Source organism: Sander vitreus, chromosome 4, assembly GCF_031162955.1.
Source record: "Sander vitreus isolate 19-12246 chromosome 4, sanVit1, whole genome shotgun sequence".
Classification (NCBI taxonomy): domain Eukaryota; kingdom Metazoa; phylum Chordata; class Actinopteri; order Perciformes; family Percidae; genus Sander; species Sander vitreus.
Window position 1 is genome coordinate 37,236,884 of NC_135858.1, and position 25,491 is coordinate 37,262,374.

General features: G+C 42.9%; 3 protein-coding genes across 3 annotated transcripts in view; all 3 read right to left on the reverse strand.

Moving 5' to 3' along the window:
- LOC144516148 (E3 ubiquitin-protein ligase RNF123-like) overlaps positions 1 to 25,491 on the reverse strand; it is a 47,714-nt gene that overhangs the window by 19,239 nt on the left and 2,984 nt on the right. Inside the window, exon 3 of the mRNA XM_078247343.1 lies at positions 2,650 to 2,744. Coding sequence (XP_078103469.1) covers positions 2,650 to 2,744 — 95 coding nt within the window. The remainder of the gene's footprint in view (positions 1 to 2,649; positions 2,745 to 25,491) is intronic.
- Positions 11,763 to 14,817, reverse strand: LOC144517401 (nuclear factor 7, brain-like). The gene has a single exon (XM_078249497.1). The coding sequence runs from the start codon at positions 14,145 to 14,147 to the stop codon at positions 12,768 to 12,770; it is 1,380 nt and encodes a 459-aa protein (XP_078105623.1). The 5' UTR covers positions 14,148 to 14,817; the 3' UTR covers positions 11,763 to 12,767.
- LOC144517400 (nuclear factor 7, ovary-like) lies at positions 16,210 to 18,879 on the reverse strand. The gene is made up of 2 exons (XM_078249496.1): positions 18,129 to 18,879; positions 16,210 to 18,044 (listed from the first exon to the last, which is right to left on the reverse strand). Exon 2 carries the CDS (start codon positions 18,025 to 18,027, stop codon positions 16,624 to 16,626), a length of 1,404 nt encoding a protein of 467 aa, XP_078105622.1. The 5' UTR covers positions 18,028 to 18,044; positions 18,129 to 18,879; the 3' UTR covers positions 16,210 to 16,623.

The window sequence follows — 25,491 nt, forward strand, 5'->3', positions numbered from 1 at the left end:
TGTTGATGGATCTGTGAACCTTCAGAGTGTTTGGATAGCTGTATGTGTGTATGTTTGTGTGTGTGTGTGTGTGTGTGTGTGTGTGTGTGTGTGTGTGTGTGTGTGTGTGTGTGTGTGTGTGTGTGTGTGTGTGTGTGTGTGTGTGTGTGTGTGTGTGTGTGTGTGTGTGTGTGTGTGTGTGTGTGTGTGTGTGTGTGTGTGTGTGTGTGTGTGTGTGTGTGTGTGTGTGTGTGTGTGTGTGTGTGTGTGTGTGTGTGTGTGTGTGTGTGTGTGTGTGTGTGTGTGTGTGTGTGTGTCTGAAGGTTTTAATGGTCTGTGGAAACATTCAGAGTAAAGTGCGTTCAGTGCCCGGCAGCTTTTCAAACACTCTAATGATTTAATAAGAAACCTCGACCATACTTCTTCCTTTTACTAAATATGATCTCTGACTTCTAAAGAGGAAAACACATCGGGACTCTCTCACAAAGTGTTTCTTAAAGAGAAAGGTTAAAGACAAGTCTACGTCTGATTCCTGATTTATTGATAATGATGTATATTCAACGTGCGTGCCAATCGCTGTAAAAGGGCATGAGAGTGCAGGGCCGTGTGCACACGGAAGAGAACAGCTGAGAGAATGAAAACAAGAAAACCAGAAGAAAAGGAAAGTTAAAGAGGAGCAACAGACAAACGTAGAAAACCTTCAACAGTTCTGAAGTGAACGTCATATTCAGCAGCGTCTGTCTGTCTGTCTGTCTGTTCCATGGAACCATCGGTGTCATTTTTGTGTAATTTGCTTGAAAGAAACCCGAACCCTAAACCCTTGATGTAGAAACTTTGAAAACCATTCAAATATGACCCGAGGAAGACAGCAGGGTTAAAGAAAGTGCTCAGAAACACACACAACTGACCTGCAGCCAACAGCACAACTACATTCACTTCAACAGCCTCATTCAACAGCACAGCAACTAGAGATGAATGTACCTGCACCTCAGGATTTACAGCACAATGAAAACCAGCAGCACATTTACTAAATCAAATGGACGAGGCCTTCAGGCACAGCTTCTAATCTGCTGTTTGCACTCACTTAGGATTTCTCCCCACAGAGTTATAGAGAGGCAAAGTCCCGCCCCTTCGCCGGACCGCCACCAAAATATGAACAGTAGTAAAAGGGACCAGACAAATAATGTTCTGATCCCGTCTGAATTGAGCCATGAATTACACGTAATGTTCATTCGCGTTCCCCCCTCTCCTTCCCCCTGCTCTGGTGTTCCCCCCTCTCATTCCCCCTGCTCTGGTGTTTCCCCCTCTCATTCCCCCTGCTCTGGTGTTTCCCCCTCTCATTCCCCCTGCTCTGGTGTTTCCCCCTCTCATTCCCCCTGCTCTGGTGTTTCCCCCTCTCATTCCCCCTGCTCTGGTGTTTCCCCCTCTCATTCCCCCTGCTCTGGTGTTTCCCCCCTCTCATTCCCCCTGCTCTGGTGTTTCCCCCTCTCATTCCCCCTGCTCTGGTGTTTCCCCCTCTCATTCCCCCTGCTCTGGTGTTTCCCCCTCTCATTCCCCCTGCTCTGGTGTTTCCCCCTCTCATTCCCCCCTGCTCTGGTGTTTCCCCCTCTCATTCTCCCCTGCTCTGGCGTTTCCCCCTCTCATTCCCCCTCCTCTGGTGTTTCCCCCTCTCATTCCCCCTGCTCTGGTGTTCTCCCCTCTCATTCCCCCCCTGCTCTGGTGTTTCCCCCCCTCTCATTCCCCCTGCTCTGGCGTTTCCCCCCTCTCATTCCCCCTGCTCTGGTGTTCCCCCCTCTCATTCCCCCTGCTCTGGTGTTTCCCCCTCTCATTCCCCCTGCTCTGTTGTTTCCGAGCCCCTAAACCGGAGACATTTGGAAACCCTTCTGACCCGTTTTGGTTCTGAATCTGCGGAGGTTGTGTTTCAAACGGAGACCTTTGGCAACACCGACACTGACGCCAACGTTTCTCCTCCTGATTGGGTCTTATCGGTCACGACGTCTCGTTCTCCTGTTTATGTCCAGTATACCAGAATGTTGATGAGATATGAGGTTTGGCCGTGTTAGTTTAAACAGAGATTAGTTATTCTACTGGAGATGAAAACACTTGGTGCACCGAGATCACTTTGGGATCAAAACTCAAACGCTTAAAAACCAAAATGTAGCGGTGAAGATGGAGCCTAAAGTATCTGTTAGTCAGAGTGGACTGGAGGTCATTTCCAATCATGTGCAGAAAGCTGACATCAGAGACAGAGAAACATTAGTGGCTTTGAGGAAACATCCCTCCAGCTCTGGATTCTCTGCACTTAAACTCTGTTTCCTTAACGCTGTCTTCCTTTCTCAACCGTGAACACTCGCTGTAGTCTCTGACAGAGTCTCTAATAACACTGTTACTCTACTGCTACTTCAAACATGACAAGCAAACAAAGTGGTTTATACAACTTCCAGTCTCCTCCCTCGCTCCTTCTCTTCTTCTCTTATCAATAATAAATCCCTCCTCTGTCGGCTTTCTCTCTGCAGTGGAGTCGGAAGGATCAGGTTTCCACTGCGGACAGGAATCAGATTTCTCCTGACCAACTTCACCCTCAAAGGCAACACCATCAGTCTGTCGGCAACATCATTTCCTTTTTCGTAAACTCACTCTCACTCTTCCAGGGAGGTTTTCTTTACTCACCGCCGTGCTGGCTGCCGCCTCTTTGGATTCCTCCGTCAGAAACGCCAACATCAGCTCCACCTTCTGCTTCTCGTCCTCACTGATGTAGTCAGTGTCTGTTGAAGAGAACACACACACACACACACACACACAGAGATTAATGTCTTAATGATAATCTTCTTTTCATGTAGTTGAATTGAAGAGAAACAGAATTGTTCTTTGTGTTGTCATTTTTCAGAACTTTCCTACGTTACAATCAATCGTCCAAACATGACAAAGAACCATGAAGAAGATCCAGACAGGTTCAATGAACGGAGACATTAACTCTAAAAATATGTTCATTTTTAATTGTTTTTTGTTTTGTTTAAGACTTTATTATTATTTAGATTTTATTACATCTTTTTTTAATTACCATCTAAAAAAGTCAGTTGGGAAAAAGATAAGAATGGGGGGGAGCTTATTCCCCAGAGTCCTTATGTTTGTTTTTCATGTCCAGCATGTTTCCTTGGATTAGGGTGGCACCAAAACCATGGTTGCAGCTGTTGCCGTGGTCCTGCTGCACTCCCTGCTACGCTCTGCAGTGCCCTGCAGTGTCCTTCTTTTCCCTCGCCACTGTCGCATTAGCCACTGCTAATGCTTGCTCTTGGGGGAATTACTAGAATTGGTGGGTCCTTGTAAATTATAGAGTATGGTCTAGAGCTACTCTATCTGTAAAGTGTCTCGAGATAAATCTTGTTATGATTTGATACTATAAATAAAACTGATATTGAAATAAATAGAAAAGCTACTGTCTGAGCTGGACAACTCTAAAGTTCAGCAAACCTGTACTTTGAAAATAAAGCTGACAAACAGCCTGTGTGTGTGTCTGTGTGTGTCTGTGTGTGTTCGTGCATGTTTGCTGCTGTAAGCTGATACAGGACCAGTGTCAGACACACAGTCTACAAATAATGACATCTGGGAAACACTCAGAGATCCAGTTTCGGCTGCAGCTCTGAATAGAAACTCCAGAGACAAAAGGTAAAAGTATGTCAGTGCTTTCTGATTACACAAAGCAAAGCAAATAACAACAATGGTTATTTAGTCTAGGTGCAGGATCTGATTCTGAGCAGAATAACATGCCTGTAGTACAAACAGATCATTTTCTACGAACAGACAGAACCAACGCTCAGTCTTTGTTTGAACCCAAGAAGAAGTTCTTGGTGCAGGGTCAACTCATTCTCACTCCCATCGCTTGGTCCGGTAACTTTGGCGTTTGTTATTGACGCAAAAAGTCTCCTTTAGTGTCATACTTAGACATGCTTGGTCTGGACTCGGTGCGTTTCATACAGACGCTGAAGAGTGATTTTTGCGTCGATATCTGACGCTGAGAGTCTTCAAGCATCAGTATTTTACGAGTTGGGAGTGAGAACGGGTTGGCAGGGTCCAAAGTTTAGATTTTTGCCAAGTCGGGCAAGTTAATTTTTGTTTTTTATTAGTGTTTATTAAAATAACAACAAAGACTAGGGCTGGGTATCACCACTGATTTTCCAAATCGGTTTTGATTCCGATTCAATGTCGATTTCATTTCAGTTAGAAAACCAATTTAGCTGAGATATGGTAGAGATTCTACAGTTGTGTAAGGTTCCCTCTAACCTGCCGCATTATTAAAAGTATCAATGTTTACATTACAGCAGTAGCAGCATTAATGTAGTTTTTATTTAACATAAACACAACAAAGCCTCTACAGACTCTATGCCATTGTCATACAGTAAAAATGACGCCCTTAGACTCATCCTGACTTAGTAGTGGCTTGCTTCCCCAAACGATAATGTTTACTTGCTCGACGTGCCGTTTTACTTGCCCTTGGCCTTGGCCTTTGGGCGACTCTTTTTGTTGAACCCTGCAGTGTTTGGACTTCTGTGCTGTTTTTTGATTATCTCCAGTGAATATGTTGAATCATAAAGCTAATATTGTGGTGTTGGAGGAGGCAAAGCTCTGCAGAATAATAGATACGCTAACCTCCGCTGGTATGCAAGAGGGTCCATCTAGGGCTGTGGTGTGTGGCATAGGTCTATGCTACATAATTGTTCTGTTCTTATAAAGAATATAAGAACAGAAAGTGGAGTGACCACGATAAAGAGCCCACTTTACGCCCTCAATGGAAGAAGCGGGAACGGAGGATGTGGGGGCGTCATTGCTTATTTCCCTGAGGTCAGCGTTGTAGTTAGATAGTCCCACTCAAGCTCCCTGATGGAAGACAGGAAGCTGGGTCCTCCAACTTACCTTATATCTATCCACCTACCTACCCAACCACCCACCCACCCATCCATCTCTCTATCGTTTTATCTACCCACCCATCCATCTATCTAGCTAGCTATCCATCTACCTACCCACCCATCCATCTATCTCTCTATAGCTCCACCTACCCATCCATCCATCTACCTACCTACCTACCCATCCATCCATCTACCTACCTATCTACCTACCCATCCATCCATCTACCTACCTACCTATCCATCCATCTACCTACCTATCCATCCATCTACCTACCTATCCATCCATCCATCTACCTACCCATCCATCCATCTACCTACCTATCCATCCATCCATCTACCTACCTACCTATCTCTCTCTCAGATACTCTATCTTACTATCTATATCTCTATCTCCCTCCCTATCGATCTATCTCTGTCAGATACTCTATCTTTGCATTTAGTACCGTCATCAGGTCAACATCTTTGGTTTATATTTCCTTCTTATTTCACTACTGCTTTGTAAGTTGTTCTGCTTTGTGCTTTTAAAATGAATTACATTTTAGCGGTAACTTGCCCAACACGTTTGTAAATATTCAAAACTTGACATTTCCAGCTTGTAGTTCGCTAGCTCGAAGTCTGTTGTAGTTTCCCAAAGACGATGGAGTTTGAGAACGGAAACACACAGAGAGAGAGGAAGGAGAGGGACAAAACCTGACATCTTTATCTGGAAATGTACTTCAGTTGAGACTAGCTCCAGTGTAACGGGATTCTGTGGGGAAGGGGGATTCAGCCAACACTGATGCGTAGCCATGCCAACATACTGGTTCTGCCGTGAAAACTTTCAATGTGATCATGACTTTGCATAAACATACACACCACTTTCTAAAGCCACGTGGCTACGTGTCATCGCGAGGCTAAGGTTGGATTTAGGAAACGTGACAAACGGGTTGGGTTTAGGAAAACAACAAACATGGAAAGGAAACGGGACACAATCCCCGGTCTCCTGGGTGAAAGTCCTGTGTTTGACCCATCCACCCCCCCGACCAACCTCCTTACACGGATTTTCGCCCTTTCATACTACTCGCTACGGCATCAATTCACACGCAATCTCAAGGTAATGTAAGTCAATGGAGGCCAAACGACGTTGATAAACATGCTAAAAAAACGAGTATGCGTCTTGATAACACGCCAATAATGGCATATGAATTGGCGTGGCATACATACTCCACTTTATGAGATCAGTCTGAAACTTTGATGATTTCAGACACAATTGTGAACTCGTTACACTCCGTTACCATCCTTAGTCTAGCATTGCCAGACCTAACTCCACGTGTAAGATGCTGTGGACAAAGTACACTCGGCAATACAATGGTAAGGAAAGTTCCCTGGTTTAAAGAAATGCAAAGTACCCTCAAAATATACACTCAAAATATACACAAAATATATACAAAGTACACTCAAATATTTAGATTCAGTGTGATTTCCACTTCCTGAGGAGATCATTATCTCTGATGTCCATCCAGGATAAACGACCATAAATCCACTTAGAAATCAGAGATGCTGACACATTATTCACACACTGGGATGGAGACACTTTGGCTATGTTCAGACTGCAGGCAAATCTGATTTGTTTCTCAAATCGGATCTTTAAGACAGACTGCCTGAACTGTTATTTCCAAGTGATCAAATTGGATCTGTGAGTCCAGAGATACCTAGTCTCGCATTGCCAGACCTTCCTCCACAGCGCTGCGGAGGCAGGTCTGGCTAGTCCACACAGCATTCCTGGATGGGAGAAAAACCTGCTCTGGTTTATTGGCATTTCTTTAAACAAATCGTCTTGGGCGGGGCTAAGCTCCGGACAGAGCCACGGTGCCTCTGCTAAATAGTCTCAGGAAGGAACTGGTTTTGGTGGAACATGTGGACGTTCATTTCAAAGTGGCTTGTTTGGTGCATATTTTTCCATGTAGCCTCAGTCTCGGCCCTCCTTCGCTACCAGATGGGTCTGACCCATGACTTGCCGTGCCAAGGTTGCAATAAAGGTTTCCTAAATGCCATGTATATAAATGTGATGTCAGCTTACTAAATGATTGCGGGTTTTGTGTAGATTTCGACTTTTATATGTTTATTCCACTTTGTTTAAACGGCGAAGTGGAGGAAGCCTAGTGACGAGTCCATAGCAACCAGTTTGTGTGTTGAATATTACCCAGAGTGCCTTGCTGAATGGTCTCAATGTTTTATTGTTTTATTTCATGTGAATACTAGTTTACTAGAGGAGTAACTTAGTATTTGAAGTAATGCAGTAATGCAGGAAGTGTGCATTTAGTTCCCATGCTTATTGTGTTTCCACAACAATGTTAGTGAGTAAATCTACTGAAATGGCCCCCCCACCATAACAGAGGAGTGGGATGCGTCAGATGAGAATGCAGAGGTTTAGTCTCCTATGTCCTGGCTGTTAAAAAACAATGGGAATCTGTATATTTGCCAAACGCAAACCAGTACAGAAGGTATCGATAAATTGCTGGGGGAGGGTCATGCCTTTTTTCCAAATCGTTTTGGAGGGTCATAGAAATAATTTTACTGGCGAGGGGAGGGTCATGTCTTTTTTGGCTAAAGGTCCCAAGACTCCTCCGGTGGCCCCTTAAATAAATAACTAACAGTCCGTAAGGAGTGTGGGCCTTGCAAATTATGGGAGTTTCCCGGGAGAATAACAAACCGGGAGGGGTCCGGTAGATAGGGCTAAAAAGCGGGAGAAACTCAGGAAAAATGGGAGTGTGTGCAGGTATGATCTGGTCGTTAGGGGTTGAAGACATATTTCCCATCACTCTGTTTTCATGTCATCAGTTATAGTCCACTGAACGGTGAAATACCAGTCAGTTTGCCAAACAGAGCTCTTGTTCTTCTGTTACACTCTTCCTCTCTCTTTCTATCCACGTTCACCCTCTCACTTGATGGCTTTCGATTTTCTCTTTCCATTTTCTCCCCCTATAACCTCCCCCTCCTCCTGCAATCAGACGATCATGTTTCAGTGTGGGAGTGGAAGTGCCCGGCCTGCGCCGTGATAATGGCTTGTTGGACGGCTGCCATGTTGATCTGCAGAGAGAGATTACAATCGCTACACATGATATTTGGAGGATTAATGGAGGGGGAGAAAAAAACAGAGAGAGGGAGACCTTTTGATGGATAAATCCAGACTAAACATTATTAGTAAATTAGTACAGTAACGCTGTAACTGAAAGCATTTGTAGCAAGAAACAGCCGATAAAGATTGAAAAGAAGAACGATGAACACAGAGAGAGAGAGAGAGAGAGTCTTTTTTCTCTTGATGCCAGGAAAAGCCTTTCTGAGTTTACAGAAAGCATGGCTCCAGAAACGCAGACAGGTTCACATGTGCTGTAACTGCTGGAGAAAAATAAATGCTGGGAAAATATGCAAATAGCTGCTAGATTTGCTTCACTCACCGGTGATCCGTTTTTTCTTTTTTTTAATTAGGTTTTGAAGTGGACGAAAAAGTGAATTCAGAAGCCCGTCTCTGAGGCGTTTGGGTTGATCACAAATGAGACCATGTTGTATATGTTCTGACCAATAGATACATCAGTTAAACAATTAAAAACAATCTTAAAATTATAATTTTAAAAGTAATTCAAAAAGTTTGTTGCATGGTGATAGAGAAATAGTCTTTACAATCTGTTTCTTAAATGAAATAGGCTTTTTTCTGCTGAGTTTGTGGCTCTGTCCCGGACGGAGCTCACAGCGGAGAGCTTTGCGACACGTCTCCATCCAAGAGGATACTGGCGGGTTAAATCAGCCGTCCTACACACGAGTATGCCAGGCAGACACACAGCTGACAGATCAGACATACACTGTCGGGTGCACGGACAATGGCTGCATGTGTCCACGACAACATCGGGGCGACTCGACCGTTACAAGTCTGCAGCTGTTGGCGGACGCTGTGAACGGAGTGTGTGTCCGAGTGTTCTGGAGGAGACTCTGTTGCCAAGGGTCGGCAAATCAAGATTAGCATCCCTACCATGTAAGTGTTTGAGTCTGAAATCACAACTGTAGTTTGTAACCATAGTCCTCATAAATCCACCGGACTTTAGAACGCCAACACAAAGAAAGAGAAACATATGCTAACACCAGCATGCTAACATTCTCAACTTCAACACTGTCAATGCTGCTACACAGCCTGAGATGTTCACTATTAAACAGAGAATCAGACATCAAACTGCTGCTAAAAAAATCAGACAGCCTGATCTTCTCAAAATTACGTTCCCATACAACAAAACTGCATTGTCAATCACATTTCGAGGAAAACATTTGCTCCTGGATTACATTTTTTGAGGTATTTGGATGGGTCAATCCCAATTTGAATCCAAATCAAATCTTATCCTAACAAATACATTTCACCCAGGAAACAGCTGTTCGTGTCCCGTGTAAATCCAAGCCAATGTTGAGTTATTTTAAATGACATACATAAGTTAACTTACGTAACGTACTTACATAAACCCAAACCCTGATCTTTTTCTAAACTAGTAAAGGCCAGTTATTTCATGGATCCAGGATACTATGATCCTGATAAAGGTCCCTTGGCCCCCACATCATCACATACCCTTCACCATACCCCCCCCATCATCACATACCCTTCACCATACCCCCACATCATCACATACCCTTCACCATACCCCCCCATCATCACATACCCTTCACCATACACATCATCCACATACCTCTTCACCATACCCACCCATCATCACATACCCTTCACCATACCCCCACATCATCACATACCCTTCACCATACCCCAACATCATCACATACCCTTCACCATACCCCCCCATCATCACATCCCCTTCACCATACCCCCACATCATCACATACCCCTTTTCACATACTCTCATCACTTCACATACCCTTCATCATCACATACCCTTCACCGTGTTGGTTTTATTTCAGTTAGCTTAATAGCTGGTTTGATTTGCATTGAGAGATGATCTTAAGGAAAGTACCCCATGTCAATCTCTAGGTATGGTGAAGATGTGATGATGTGGGGGGGGGTATGGTGAAGGGTATGTGATGATGGGGGGGTATGGTGAAGGGTATGTGATGATGGGGGGCCAAGGGACCTTTATCAGGATCATAGTATCCTGGATCCATGAAATAACTGGCCTTTCAAAATAAAAGTCTGCCTGCCTCTATGGGAATCTAACATAGGGGGGTACTGACTTTAGTTGCCAGCGGTTTAGACATTAATGGCTGTGTGTTGTCCCATTAAAAGATATAATGAAATATTTACTAAAATGTGAGGGGTGTACTCACTTTTGTGAGATACTTAATTAAAACAGTGACTGTAAATCCAGGAGAAAATACATTTCCTTTGAAAGGTAGTCTATATCGACAACGTTACACTTCCGTGATTGCTCCGGTGCCCCCAGATGTCCGTCCCCTTCCTCTGTCTCTGTGTTGCCGTTCTAACCTCTGGTGGATTTGTGAGGACTATGGTTAACTGCTCCTCAGATCTCTGCAGGGTAAATCCAGACAGCTAGCTAGACTATCTGTCCTATCGGAGTTTTCTGTTGCACAACTAAAACTACTTTTGAACGTCCACATGTTCCACCAAAACAAGTTCCTTCCTGAGACTATTTAGCAGAGGCACCGTGGCTCCGTCCGGATTGGTTTAAAGAAATGCCAATAAACCAGAGCACGTTTTACTCCCGTCCAGGAATGCTGTGTGGACTAGCCAGACCTTCCTCTGCAGTGCTGTGGAGGAAGGTCTGGCAATGTGAGACTACTTGAAAAATAATTAAGAATGCTGTCGTGATGTATTGGAATGTAACTGTTAGGAGAAAGGTTGAGATGTGATACAACAAAAACCTCACTGAAAGATTTGACAATTTTTCTATTGTGATGAAATTAAAAGCCCAACCTTAAAGACAGACAGAACAGGTAGAACACAAACTGAAAGCACTACTGTGAGTCAAAAGACAGGATGTTATTGAATGTAGTAACAGAAACCTACTGTATAAATAACTGTGAGCCGCAGTTTGTAGTGATGGATCAGAATATTTCCCTGTGGAGGGATCAAAGCCAGCAGGCAGGTAACAAGCTTACACACAACAAAGCCTTTATTTCATCAGACCAACACCCACCCAGTGTGTTAATGCTCTGCTCTCTGACTGCAATAGCAATACTTCCTGTTTTCAATTTCAAGAAGTGGATTTATTGAGTATGATTCCACCTCACAGCGTCAGCTGAAGGCTGCCGTCTCTCTGAATACTAAGAGAGTTGTTCCTGAGTGTCAATAAACCTTCAAACTGTCTGCAAAAATAAACTGGTAGAGTGAATATGTAGATCAGTGATGGCAGCACAATGCAATTTACTTTCTATAAGCTCAAGTTTGCGATAGTTGAAGAGTTGCCATGGCTCTCTGAGTCCGTGACTCGACGTAGTTAAATATGTAACTCATTTTAAGCCAATTCATGATCTTTTACCAACCCTTACCAATGATTTTGTTGCCTAAACTAAACTAGTTCTGTTTCACAACATCACTACGTGTTTAAAAAATGCAACTGGAACGTTATATAGATTGGTCACGTGTTTAAAACGGTCACAGTGCGGCTGTTTTATTTGTTAACATATATGTCGTTTGGGGAATCCTCGGCAATCGACCTAGGGTGTCGTTTAGGTATTCCATGACGTGTTGAATTACTTTGGTGATCCTCTGACTTCCCTGATCCAACCTGAGACATCCACCCTAAACAGAGCCACTCTTACTCTGACTAAACGACTACCAGGTTTAACTGATGGAAACACTTTTACAGACAGAATCATGTATTCTTTATTACATCTAAAAGGAAAATGGGTTTACATATCTTAGATAATTTAAGAAGAAATGTTTAAAGAAATTAAACATTGATTTTAATATTTGGAAACTTTATAATCTGGACTACAATTTAAAATAAAGGTAGTTAAATCTAAACAACAAAAAGCCACTCAAACATGGATTTTTTGAAACATTGATTACTTCTTTGTTTCTTTAATCAAATCAGCTTCCACAAAGTGTGTACTGGCCTTCATTGCTCCACACGTCATAATAATTCCTATTTTCCACCATGTGCGTCTGTACCGCGTTCTTCCTGCCGGGTGTTAAAACGCGTCATGTGAAAATGGACCTGGCCCATATCTATAGCGGGGCGGAGAGCCGCCATGCATGCTTCTGGGACGCGTCGTATCGCGGCTGATAGAATATCAAACATTGACCTTAATGGCTGTGATTGCTCGCAGGGGTCGTGGCACCTCCAGAAAACGGCGCAGACGCACCCGGTGGAAAAAAAAGAACGACAATTAAAAGTGAAACAGTATTACTTTAAAAGAAAAGAACCAAACCTAAAGATCAGAAACTACATGAAATATTTGAAAATATAGAAACAATATGCAAACTGTATTGTCAAACTGTCAAACTAAAAAGAAAAATGAAAATAAAAACAGTCAGTGAAACAAACATATCTTTGTTATAATGAGACAGCAGGAGGACAGTTGCTGATTAAGTAGTTAAATTCTTGAACTTTTTCTTTTAAGAAAAACCATGAATTTAATCATCCTCTTTATCTCTAACTGCTCTGTTCCACTGCTTTAGGGCTGGGCCATTAATGGGTTAGAGTGGAGTACAGCCGACAAAAACAACAGTTCCTTTAAGACACCAGAACGACTAGATTAGGAATAAGATTGTGGTTTTGGTTAAAACAGCATAGTACTCCTGGGTGAAAGTCTTGTGTTTTACTTTGACATGGAAATATTCAAAATGTATTTTACTATGAGGGCAGAAATAATAGTAATCGTTTGTTAGTTGTACTCAAGGTAAAATCTTAAAATAACCGTGATTTTGATTTTAGGTCATATCGTTCAGCCCTAACTGCTCTGTTCCACTGTCACACAGACCTTCACTGGTAATATCTTCAGTTTATCCACAGTGCCAATGAATGGAAACATCCTCTCAGCGAAAGTGTGTGTGAAGCTGTGTATGTGTGTGTTAGTATCAAGATCAGAGAACGACAGCTTTCCTCTGTTCCAGTCCAGAGTCACTCGGATCCTCTGGAGCTTCTTCTGCACAAAGAGATCAGTGCACATATCTAATGCTGACCGTGCTGCATATTTACCTTTATCAAACTCTATGCAACAAAATCCAGACGTTATGAGTCCCTTTCTCTGGACAGACTCTGCGAACACACCCAGAGCCCAGATTGAACCGTCTCCAACCTCAACATCCCAGCTGTGAGTCCCTGAGTTGAAGCCCTCAGAGCCCAGCAAACAATAGTCAAACCTCTCTGGATTATCAGGAAGTTCCTGTTTCTCTCCTGGTATCACACTGGTCAGATCTTCAGATAGGATGAGTCTTGGATGAGCAGTGTTAGGGTTTAGAATAATAGGAGTGTAGGAGACCATGTCCTTCATCTTGTTCCAGATGTTGAAGCTCAGGTTGCCCAGGTGTTTGGCCTCATCTATCAGAGCTCCTGAGAGCAGCTGTGGATCATCCAGCAGGGGGCGCTGCTGGACTCTTTCCACTGCAGCCTTGTAGTTGATCAGGAATGAGACGTCTTCAGCTCTCAGCTGCTCCTCTGTGGCTCTGACTGTGTCTGAAAGAGCTGCTATCTCTGTGCTCAGAGTCTTCATCTTCTCCTTCATCCTCTGACTCTTCTGCTCCTCTTCTTCCCTCAGTGCAGCCATCCTGACCTCCTCTTCCTCTTCTAGAAACTGGTGGAGCTTCTTAAACTGAACCTTAATCTGTGTCTCTGTGCATCGGGCCTGAACCTTTATGTGTTTTGCTGTTTGATTACACTCCTCTTTAACTTGTTCAAAAACCTTTAACTTCTCCTTTAAGAACTCCAGAGTTTCCTGAAGTTTGTTCTTGTGTTGTCGTGCAGCTTCATCGATGGGTCTGAATCTGTGGCTGGAGTGTTTTTCTGAATCTCTGCAAACGAGACAAACTGGCTGCTGATGGTCCAGACAGAAGAGTTTGAGTTTCTCAGAGTGCAGACTGCAGAGAGTCTCTGAAACTCTCTGATCTCTCTGCTGTAAGAAGGACTCACACAGGTTCTTCAACGCCAGACTAACATGGGGTTCAGAAAAAGACTTTTTCTTACAAACTGGACACTCCCGTGTTGGTTTCTCTGTCCACCAGCTCTTCAGACAGTCTTTACAGAAGCTGTGGCTACATGACAGAAGAACAGGACCTCTAAAGACTTCATGACAGATCGGACAGCAGAGATCCTCCTCTGATCTGGAAGCCATTTAGTCTCTGGGTGAATCCCGTCCCTTCTCTACTAACTTCAGTGTGTGGAGAGTCAGCAGGTTGAAGCAGCAGTGTTGTAGTTTTCCAGGTTTCTCTCCTGTAGCTGAACTCACTCAGAGGAAGTTGGTAGTTTGGTCTGAAGGTGAAGCTGATCCTCTGTTTGTCAGTCTGTCTCTCTCTATAGTGAGGTTGAAAAACAAACCGTTTTCTCGTTTGTCTCAGGTAGGTAAGGGGTGGAGCTCTGTCACACCTTTTCTGCTAAATGTTGTGCCTTCACATGCAGCATAGCAGTGTATCCCATCCCACAGTGTTGATGCAGGCTGATGCAACCGATATGTTTATGTTTATAGTATGAATGTATTGGAGGAGTTAAAATATAACAAATCCCTGCAATATTCTGTGAATGTGGGACAATGAAATATTTTGGGAAATTAGCTTACATTACATGTACAGTGGGTATAGAAAAGAATCACCCCCCTTTAAAATAACCACATTTTGTTGCTTTGCAGCCTGAAATGAAGATAGACAGTTTTTGTTTCATTCAGCTGTATTTACTCAGTGCAACTTATAACATCCAAGTGAAAGATATAACACCAACATGTCAGAAAAAAATAAAAAAATAAATAAAAAAACATAATCACTGAGTTGGAAAAAGGATCACCCCCTTGTTTCAGTATTTTGTTGAACCACCTTTTGCTTTAATTACAGCCTTTAGTCTGTTGGGATATGTCTCTACTAACTTTGCACATCTAGACGTTGCGATATTTGACCACTCTTCTTTGCAGAACTGCTCAAGTTCAGTTACATTTGAAGGTGACCGTTTGTGGACGGCTGTCTTCAAGTCATTCCACAGATTTCCAATGGGGTTTGAGTCTGGGCTCTGACTAGGCCATGCAAGGACATTCACCTTTTTCTCCTTCAACCACTGTGTGGTCAGTTTTGCTGTGTGCTTTGGGTCATTGTCATGTTGGAAGGTAAATCGTCTTCCCATTGACAACTTTCTGGCAGAGAACAGCAGATTTTCCTCAAGAATTTGACAGTATTTTGCCCCATCCATTTTTCCTTCTATCCTGCCAAGTGCTCCAGTCCCTGCTGCAGAGAAACAACCCCATAACATGATATTACCACCTCCATGCTTTACTGTAGGAATGGTGTTATTTGGATAGTGAGCTGTATTGGATTTTCGCCAGACATATCGTTTGGCGTTGAGGCCAAATAATTCAATTTTAGTCTCATCTGACCAGAACACCTTTTTTCCACGTGGCCTTAGAATCTTCAAGGTGCGTTTTAGCAAAGCTCAGTCGTGACTGCATGTGGCCTTTCTTGAGGAGTGGCTTTTTTCTTGCAACCCTCCCATACAAGCCACATTTGTGGAGAATTTGTGATATTGTTGTCACATGCACACAATGACCTCTTTGTCATGAATTCCTGCAACTGCTTCAGAGTTGCTGTAGGCCTCTTGGTAGCCTCTAAAAAGTAGAGTATGTGCATGCATTGTTGATATATGGCCTAAACAGCCCCTCATAATTTAGGTATGAAGACATGTTGAATTACTTTGGTGATCCGCTGACTTCCCCTACCCACCCTGAGACATACACCTTAAATGGAACAAGTCCTTCTCTGACTTAGTCTCGCTTTGCCAGACCTTCCTCCACAGCGCTGCAGAGGAAGGTCTGTCTAGTCCACACAGCATCTGGTTTATTGGCATTTCTTTAAACCAATCACAATCATCGTGGGCGGTGCTAAGCTCCAGACGGAGCCACAGTGCCTCTGCTAAATAGTCTCAGGAAGGAACTTGTTTTGGTGGAACATGTGGACGTTCAAAAGTAGTTTTAGTCGTGCAACAGAAAACTCAGATTGGACAGATAGTCTAGCTAGCTGTCTGGATTTACCCTGCAGAGATCTGAGGACCAGTTAACCATAGTCCTCACAAATCCACCAGAGGTTAGAACGCCAACACAGAGAAAGAGGAAGGGGACGGACATTTTTATAATCTGGACTACAATTTAAAATAAAGATTGGTAAATCTGAACAATGGTAGGCCACTCAAACATGCATTCATTGACACAGTGACTGCTTTTTATTTAAATCAAATCAGCTTCCACAAAGTGTTTGCTGGTCTTCAAGGCTCCACACAATAACAAAACATGAACAACAATTTAAAGTTAAACAGTATCAATATAAGAAAATAAAAAAACTAAACCTAATGATCACAAGCTAAACTAAATAATTTTACGAAAAGGTTGATAATAGAAAAAAATAGCTTACTGTCAAATACAGAGAAAATAAAAACAATAAATGACAGAATTACATCTTTGTATCTACTCTTAAACAGACCTTCAGTGGTAATATCTTCAGTGGGACTTAATCCAATGTCTCAAATAATGGAACCAGTGCTTGGAGTAGATGGATGGATAGAAATTCATTTTTTAGGAAGTAAATAGTCTGAATGTGAATGTGTAATCATCTCCACCTTCACACTAAATACTGTATTAGAGCAGTTGTTTTGATCACGCAGACCTTTAGTGGTAATATCGTCAGTTCTTTCTCAGTGTAAAAGTATGGAAACATCCTCTCAGTGAAAGTGTGTGTGAAGGTGTATATGTGTGTGTTAGTATCAAGATCAGAGAACGACAGCTTTCCTCCGTTCCAGTCCAGAGTCACTCTAATCCTCTGGAGCTTCTTTTGCACTACAAGAACAGTGGATGGATCTGGCGGTGACCATGCTGAGTATTTACCTTTGTAGAACCCTATTGTCCATAATCCAGACCGTATGTGTCCCTTCCTCTGGACAGAAGCTGCTAACACACCCAGAAACCAGGCTGTACTGTCTCCAACCTCGACATCCCAGCTGTGAGTCCCTGAGTTAAAGCCCTCAGAGCCTAGGGCAGTGCAGTATTTATTAAATCTCTCTGGATTATCAGGAAGCTGCTGTTTATCTCCTCGTCTCACACTGGTCAGATCTTCTGACAGGATGAGTCTTGGATAAGCAGTGTTTGGGTCCAGAACAACAGGAGTGTAGGAGACCATGTCCTTCATCTTGTTCCAGATGTTGAAGCTCAGGTTGCCCAGGTGTTTGGCCTCATCTATCAGAGCTCCTGAGAGCAGCTGTGGATCATCCAGCAGGGGGCGCTGCTGGACTCTTTCCACTGCAGCCTTGTAGTTGATCAGGAATGAGACGTCTTCAGCTCTCAGCTGCTCCTCTGTGGCTCTGACTGTGTCTGAAAGAGCTGCTATCTCTGCGCTCAGAGTCTTCATCTTCTCCTTCATCCTCTGACTCTTCTGCTCCTCTTCTTCCCTCAGTGCAGCCATCCTGACCTCCTCTTCCTCTTCTAGAAACTGGTGGAGCTTCTTAAACTGATCCTTAATCTGTGTCTCTGTGCGTCGGGCCTGGACCTTCATGAGTTCAGCTGTTTGATCAAACTTCACTTTAACTTGTTCAAAAACCTTTAACTTCTCCTTTAAGGGCTCCAAAGTTTCCTGAAGTTTCTTCTTGTGTTGTCGTGCAGCTTCATCGATGGGTCTGAATCTGTGGCTGGAGTGTTTTTCTGAATCTCTGCAAACGAGACAAACTGGCTGCTGATGGTCCAGACAGAAGAGTTTGAGTTTCTCAGAGTGCAGACTGCAGAGAGTCTCTGAAACTCTCTGATCTCTCTGCTGTAAGAAGGACTCACACAGGTTCTTTAACACCCGGTTTAACGGTGGTTCATCCTTTGAAGATCTTCTCTTACAAACTGGACAGTCTCTGATCGGTCTATCTGTCCACCAGGTCTTCAGACAGTCTTTACAGAAGCTGTGGCTACATGACAGAAGAACAGGACCTCTAAAGACTTCATGACAGATCGGACAGCAGAGATCCTCCTCTGATCTGGAAGCCATTTAGTCTCTGGGTGAAGCTGAAAACACAGCAGACAGAAAGTCCAGTCAGTCAAGGCTCCCCTCCCTCCTCTACTAACTTCACAGTTTTTAGTCCAACTCACCTTCAGTGTGTGGAGAGTCAGCAGGTTGAAGCAGCAGTGTTGTAGTTTTCCAGGTTTCTCTCCTGTAGCTGAACTCACTCAGAGGAAGTTGGTAGTTTGGTCTGAAGGTGAATCTGTCCTTTTTCTGTGTGGCACTCGTAAACAAGGATGAACAAACTCGTTTGTCTGAGGTGAGTCAGGTGAGGGGTGGAGCTCTGTCACACCCTTTCTGCTAAATGTTGCTTCACATGTAACACAGGGGGGGTGTCTCATTCCAGTGTTGATTTGTGCAGGATATGTATACTGCAGCAGGCTGATGCAACAGATACATATGTTCATACTTAAAAGAAGTTTGAATGTAGTTGGAATGTACTGGAGAAGTTAAAATATAACATATCTGGAATATTCTGTGAATGTGGGACCATGAAATATTGTGTGAAAGTGAGGTAGTATGTACTTTAAGGAGTGTCGCAGTAGAATACTGTATTTAAGGGCTACAATAAAATTGGTTTAGTTGAATATTGTAGAAGGGCTACCCTCAAATTTTGTAGGAAAAGACCTACCCTTAAATATTATTAGAAAGGGCTACCCTTGGATATTGTAGGAAAGGGTTACCCTCATATATTGTAGGAAAGGGTTACCCTCATATATTGTAGGAAAGGGCTACTCTGGAATATTGTAAGAAAGAGATTCCCTGGAATATTGTAGGCAAAGGATACCCAACAATGGAGAAGTCATCGGAAAAAAATTGGAGGTGGAAAGGAACCAGAGTTAAGGTAAGGTCAGAGTTAAGGAAAGTCTGAGATGCAAATTCTGAAGAAGTGGCGCCAGAATAGTTCCTTGAGGTGGGCCAATGTTGCCAATTAATTGAATTTCTGAGAGTTCATAAATATTTAAAAAAAGACATGTATTCCTCTTTATGTGTGATTGGTTGGGGTTTTTAAATACTAAATACTGTTTTTATTAGAAGGGGTATTGGTGGTGTGGGGTTGTACTGCACGTCGAATACATGTCCTATTGTATTTTTTAGTTAATTGTATTACTAACTGTTAAGGCAGCATACAGAAGGTTAGTAAAGGCTGCTGGTCACCATTTTGTACGGACTCAGGAATGGTAATATATATTAATATAAGAAAGTTGTTAACATGCAAATACACACACAAATACTGTACTTACCAACCGACAAAGACTTGTATGAAGAGTGTGAACAGATTTTCTTTACAGTTCAAAACCAGACAGCACAGTATGGCTGTTGCGTCTCTTTGAAAAGTAAATACATGACTTCTGACACGTCTTCATTTATTCACCGCCATGTTTATGTGTGTTTACAGTTTCTTGTTAGAGCTGAGTGAGCTTGTGTGTGTGCAGGCACAGTATCTGTCTCTGTATAAAGGTCACCTGTTTTCCCACGCTACAGACATCCATTTATTAACACCAAGCAGCAAAGTGCAGAACTATTGATTAATGAGGTATTATGGATTTATATGTTTCTTTAAGTATCTAACTATAAATCGAGGATCCTCTGTGTGTGTTTGTGAGTTTTTTGAATATCTCGAGAACCGTTCATCTGATCTGCTTCACGCTTGGTGTCCTGGGTATCCAATGTACTGTTTGGGATGTGAAGCATTTTGGACAGTGTTGAATATTAATAAACTGTGAATAAAACTAAGCAACTGCACAATAAAAGGTGAGGAAAAACAAAACGCTGGCTTCACTTCGTCCATGTCTACTGTTCGTAATAAAAGCCCAGCTTAAATTCACTCAGAGCATGTTGCTAAGAGGAAACTCAATAAAATCCTCTCCTCCTCCGTCTCACGCAGACCCGGTCCGGTAGTGTAACGTTAAGTGTTGTGTGCTAACTTATAGCACTAAAACATCACCACCAGCAAAATACATCGGCTAATTAAATCCATACTTTACCGTTACTTCACAACCGTCGTCCACTAAGCCTGTTTGGAAATGAACACCTCTGCTGAAGCGTTCATAAGGAGGAAACGAGACAGCAGCGCCGTTGACGAAAAAGACAACACTGTAAAGTAGTTAAGAAAGCTACAAGCAGCAATACAGAACAGAACTGTCACTGCACTAGTAATGAAAAATAATAAAGTAGCATCAAATAGAAGTACCTTAAAATGGCACTTTAGTACAGTTCTTGTGTAAATGTACTCCAAACAACAGCAACAGCAGAGAAATGACTAATCAGCTTTACTCTTCCTCCCTGAGAGCTTAAAAGCCAACTGTACACTATGCTCCACTATGCTGATTAGGAGCATTTATTTGGGTAAATAAACCATCTGCTTACTCTGTAGGAAAATATAAATGTTGGGTGTTAATGAGAGAGAGAGAGAGAGAGAGAGAGAGAGAGAGAGAGAGAAAGAGACAGTGAGAGAGAGACAGAGAGAGAGAGAGAGAGAGAGAGAGAGAAAGAGACAGTGAGAGAGAGACAGATGGAGAAAGAAAGAGAGAGAGAGAGACTCATTCTCCTTTTCCATCTCTCTCTTCAGCTCCTACAGAAAACAGTGTGCTTCTATTACACCAGAGAATCTCATCCATAATACATTCAGGGCTGCAGGGATTTAAGTGCTTCCACCAACACACATACAGTAAAAGAACCCCCCCACACACACACACACACACACACACACACACACACACACACACACACAGAGAGTCCTTGAACATAAAAAATAATGAGGACTCCTTCCCGCGGTGCATCATTATTCTGACATGTCACAGAGCTGAATCAGACATTTGTGAGTAGGGCTGCAGCTAACCATTATTTTGCGCAAATAAATGTTAATGCAATAGACTGGGGGAACTGTTTCGCTGGCAAATTGAATAAAAGACACCAACAAAAACCCTGGCAATATGTACTTCACACAAAAGACTGGAGAATCCAACTTTAAGAACATGCTGACGGTCCAAAAGTTCCTACACAAGAGAGGAGTGTAAAGAAAGGCTGTGCTTTAATAGACCAAAAGAAAACCACGAAGGAAAGGCCAAAGACAGGAAGCACATGTGACCCAAAACACTGCAGTGTCGAAGTGAGGACAAACACAGACAGTCACACCCACAGAGGAACAGTCTGAACCGGTTTCTCCTCGTCATCAGATGAAGGCACAACATGGCTCAGTGGCACAAAGCCAACTCTGATTAATAACCCGTAGGACGATCTCACGAAGCAGCGACAACACCAGCAGCTTGTTCTGTTTAAATCAGGGATGCACTGAATCCAGGATTCAGATTGGGCTGAATATCGGGCTTTCTGACGGGCTTCGGTTTCTGCCGAACCTTAGAATTCTTCCCCAGCGAACTGAACCCTACGCTTGCACTCCGCGCACTACGCTGGTCGCCGTAATGACGGCGCCGTTGATTACAGGAAGGTGTTTACGTAGGTGGAGCTTCAATGCAGCAGGCTGAGAGGAAGTGGAAATGGAACTGGTGAGCAGAAAAAGTGTTGTTTGGCAGTACTTTCAGTCAAAAGAAGGCCATTCAAGTCCAGCTACATGTTCAATCTGCAATGCTGATTAGTCTGGTGGTGGCGAGGACCCAAAAACAATACACAACATCACCGCTGTTACAACATCTGGAAGAATACGAGCTGAGCATGAAGGAATCTACAGACAGCAGCCAGAATGCAGCAACTTCAGGTACAGCAAAGGAAGGACAGTCACTGTTTACTTCATTAATGTGTTGACTGTGTTCATGGACTGAGGACGGGACGAGGATTCGGGATTCGGTTTCAGATTCAGCAGAAAGAAAAATCCCTCATTCACTAACTTATGTAAAAGACCCAGCAAAACAAACTCACAATATCTAGATTTTAAAAAGTACTCATGAGACAGAATGGGGGCGTAAGAATATATCGATGCACTTGTGATGTGATTTTTAGGGGTCCAAGCCTGAGGGGGTTGGGATCCTGTGTATGCGCATCCCAGTACCAGCAGTGCTGGGTGAACCTTGGAAAGGACAAATGACACATATCCACCAGCAGGGGGTGCTATACAATTAAGAATCGCCCCATAACTCCCACACCATACATCGTACATTCAAACATCTCATAACCACGCGTTCCATGAATCCAGCTGAATCTTGTGATACAGTATACAGTATGCCACAGAGTTTCTCAAATGGGGGTATGTGTACCCCTAGGGGTACTTTGGAGGACTGCAGGGGGTACGTGAGTGCTTTTTTCGCTGTTTTTAAAGTTTTTTTTTCGCTTTTTGTCACTATTTTCGACGTGTTCTTGCCTGCCTGCCTTCCTTCCTTCATTATACATTATTGAAAAAATTTTGAGAACCACTAGTATAATATAATGTATAACATAATATAAATGTCTCCATACTACATAATAGTGTGTTCTAAAGCATTTATGACATCTTTATAAATCCAGGATGACCTCCACAGACACACGGACAGAGTAAACGCTTCAGATGAAGGTGGCCATGGAAACGGCTTGTGTTCCCATGGTAACGGAGGAAGATGCCGTGGCGACCAGGCCGTCCCCTGTGGTGACAGCTCGACACCAGGGCACCGGCTGGATGTGTGTATCACACATACTGACAGACTGAATCTCAATATTGTGACGCTGCCGCTCGCCATTCATTCTGGTTATTCAACGGTGATGAAACAACAGAAAGAACATCCAGTTATGTGTGAGAGTGACATCAATGTGTCCTTCTTATGTTTTCACATAAAACACCAGCCAGCTGATGTATGTGTCTGTCAGTCTGTCTGTAGTCTCTCATGTACAGCTCTGTCTCCACAGCACTGGGGAGGAAGGTCAGGCTACACCAACAATGCATTCTGGGATTAGAGAAACAAACTCTCTGGGTTGTTTGCATTTCTTCGCAGCGAAGGTGTCTCTGCTAAATAGTCTCAGGAAGTAACTGGTTTTGGTGGAACATTTGCACCCCGCAAAAGAAAACGCCACATCCAATATTAAATGAAGTTAATGCTGCGTTCCAGGCAACCCGTAACCCGTGTTTTCACAACCTTCTACTGTGAAAGTTTCCTGGAACGGCAGTCAAACCTGTAACTTACTACCCGTGAACTGGTACCAGATCGTTGTCCCAGTTACAGTTTTTGACGTCACACACAATGGCGACATCTGTTGATGCTGTACAGACGCCGGTGATTAACGGTCAGAAATAGAAATAAATAGACATAAATAGGCAACGTAAAGTAATTCTGCACATTGTAATCAAAACAATACACATACGATTGTGTACTACTACAGGTTATGTTTATTAAATGAAGCCCAAAATATGTCGCAGACTAGAAATCGCTAGTATCAGCTAGCGGCTACCTAACGTCAATGTTAGGTAGCCGCTAGCTGACGTTAACGTTCGGTAGCCTAACCTGAACCCTGCCAACGACACAATGTTTAGCTAGCCAGCTCGTGACTTTTGTGTGGAATGCTACCACGTCGTGAGTCGTGACTTGAATGCAGATTGCCCTGCCCATATCGCCTGGCCTTTCTCTACTGATTACAAAATATATACACGTGTCAAAAGATTTAAAGAAAATAACGCTGAAACTAAATTAATAAGACATTCATCATAAACTGGTTCTGCAGTTTAAAAGTTTATCTATAACTAACTGCTCTCTGTGCAGCACGTTTGTATTTGTGATTATTTATCGACACATCTCCTTAGGGCTGGGCAATATTTCAATATTACATTTAACTACTTACTCATTAAATCCATATTATGATGGTTATTTATCTAAAATCTAAATGTGGAAAATATTCATATTCATCTGAAGCGTTTACTCTGTCCGTGTGTCTGTGGAGGTCATCCTGGATTTATAAAGATGTCATAAATGCTTTAGAACACACTATTATGTAGTATGTTATACATTATATTATACTAGTGGTTCTCAAACTTTTTCAATAATGTATAATGAAGGAAGGCAGGCAGGCAAGAACACGTCGAAAATAGTGACAAAAAGCAAAAAAAGCACTCATGTACCCCCTGCAGTCCTGAAATATGTTGTCAACCTTACAATATCGACATCGAGGTGTTTATTCAAAAACATCGTGATATTTGATTTTCTCCATATCGCCCAGCCCTACGTCTCCTCCCAACCAATCACACGCAGTCCGCCTGAAGGATAAACACATATAGGACTTCAGCTTCCACAATAACAACAGAGAAAATCTCATCTGCAGCATAAACAAAGTTAATTGTTCATCATTCATGCACTGCCAAGATTAATGTGACTGCAGCTGAAAACTAAATTAAAGTGAAGTCTAAATTACATTAAGAACATAATGGCCTGTTTTCCAGACTGCACAGACTGAGCCCAACATCTGACTGATTCACTCCAAGAGAACAGACTGAATCCAGTTTTAACTTCTCTGACTGTCCACATACGTCCCTTGAGACTAAATATATTCCAACACAGAGGGCCAGGTGTACTAACGCTTTTGCGCCCACTTCAGGCGTATTTGTTTCACAACATGCACGTAAAAGCATGGCAAATGGCAAATTGGGCTTTTCTGTGTCATGCATATGCATTCACAGGAGGGTCCAGGGAAAAGTGGGAGTTTCCCATAAAGAGATGGGAGGGGAAGCTCAAAGTGCGCCTAATGTGTTCCGCGGTATCTACAAAAACCTCCCGTGACAGCACGCCTCTATTTTGCGGTGAAAATTCTCTGCCTCTTAAAAGCAGGTGTAAACCAGGAAGTGGGTTTCCTGGCATATGCCTCCTGGTGAAATGGCAGCAGTAATCTGAGCAAGACGAAGACATAGGCCAAGGAGATGAGCTGAAAGGATTTTTGCCACAAAGGTCACACTTTTTCAGTTGAGTGAACACGAAATCATTAAGCGTTACAGATTAAGCATCCATGCAATATTACAGATACTGGAAGAAATCAAAGATGACATCATATCTCCGACTCAGCGTTCACATTCCATTCCAGCAGCTGTTAAACTCCTCGCTACATTACAAATATTGGCATCAGGATCATTTCAAACAGTCCTAGCATCAGCAGTGGGAACATCACAGTCTGCACTCAGCCGTATCATAGCAACAGTACTTAACACTTTGCTACAGCGCACTTTAAGGTATAGTGGGCGGAGAAAGGTGCTGATTACCTGATGAACTGCAGGTTTGGTAAATACGACGTAAGCTGAAGTATCACAGCGTGCGCTTTCTGCGGGTTGGCCATGGCGCTGATAACGCTACATTCACAAAGGTACGTACATATGGCCCTGAATATCTTTATAATCTTTGGGTCTCCAGCCAGAAAATACTTAATCTTATCTGGAATAACTCTTATTCATGCAGGTCTCCAAAATTATAAAAAGTAATTGAATAAAATGAATGTCAATGAATCTTTTAAAATCTAACCCTACAGACACGTTTGAAAGTACGTTGT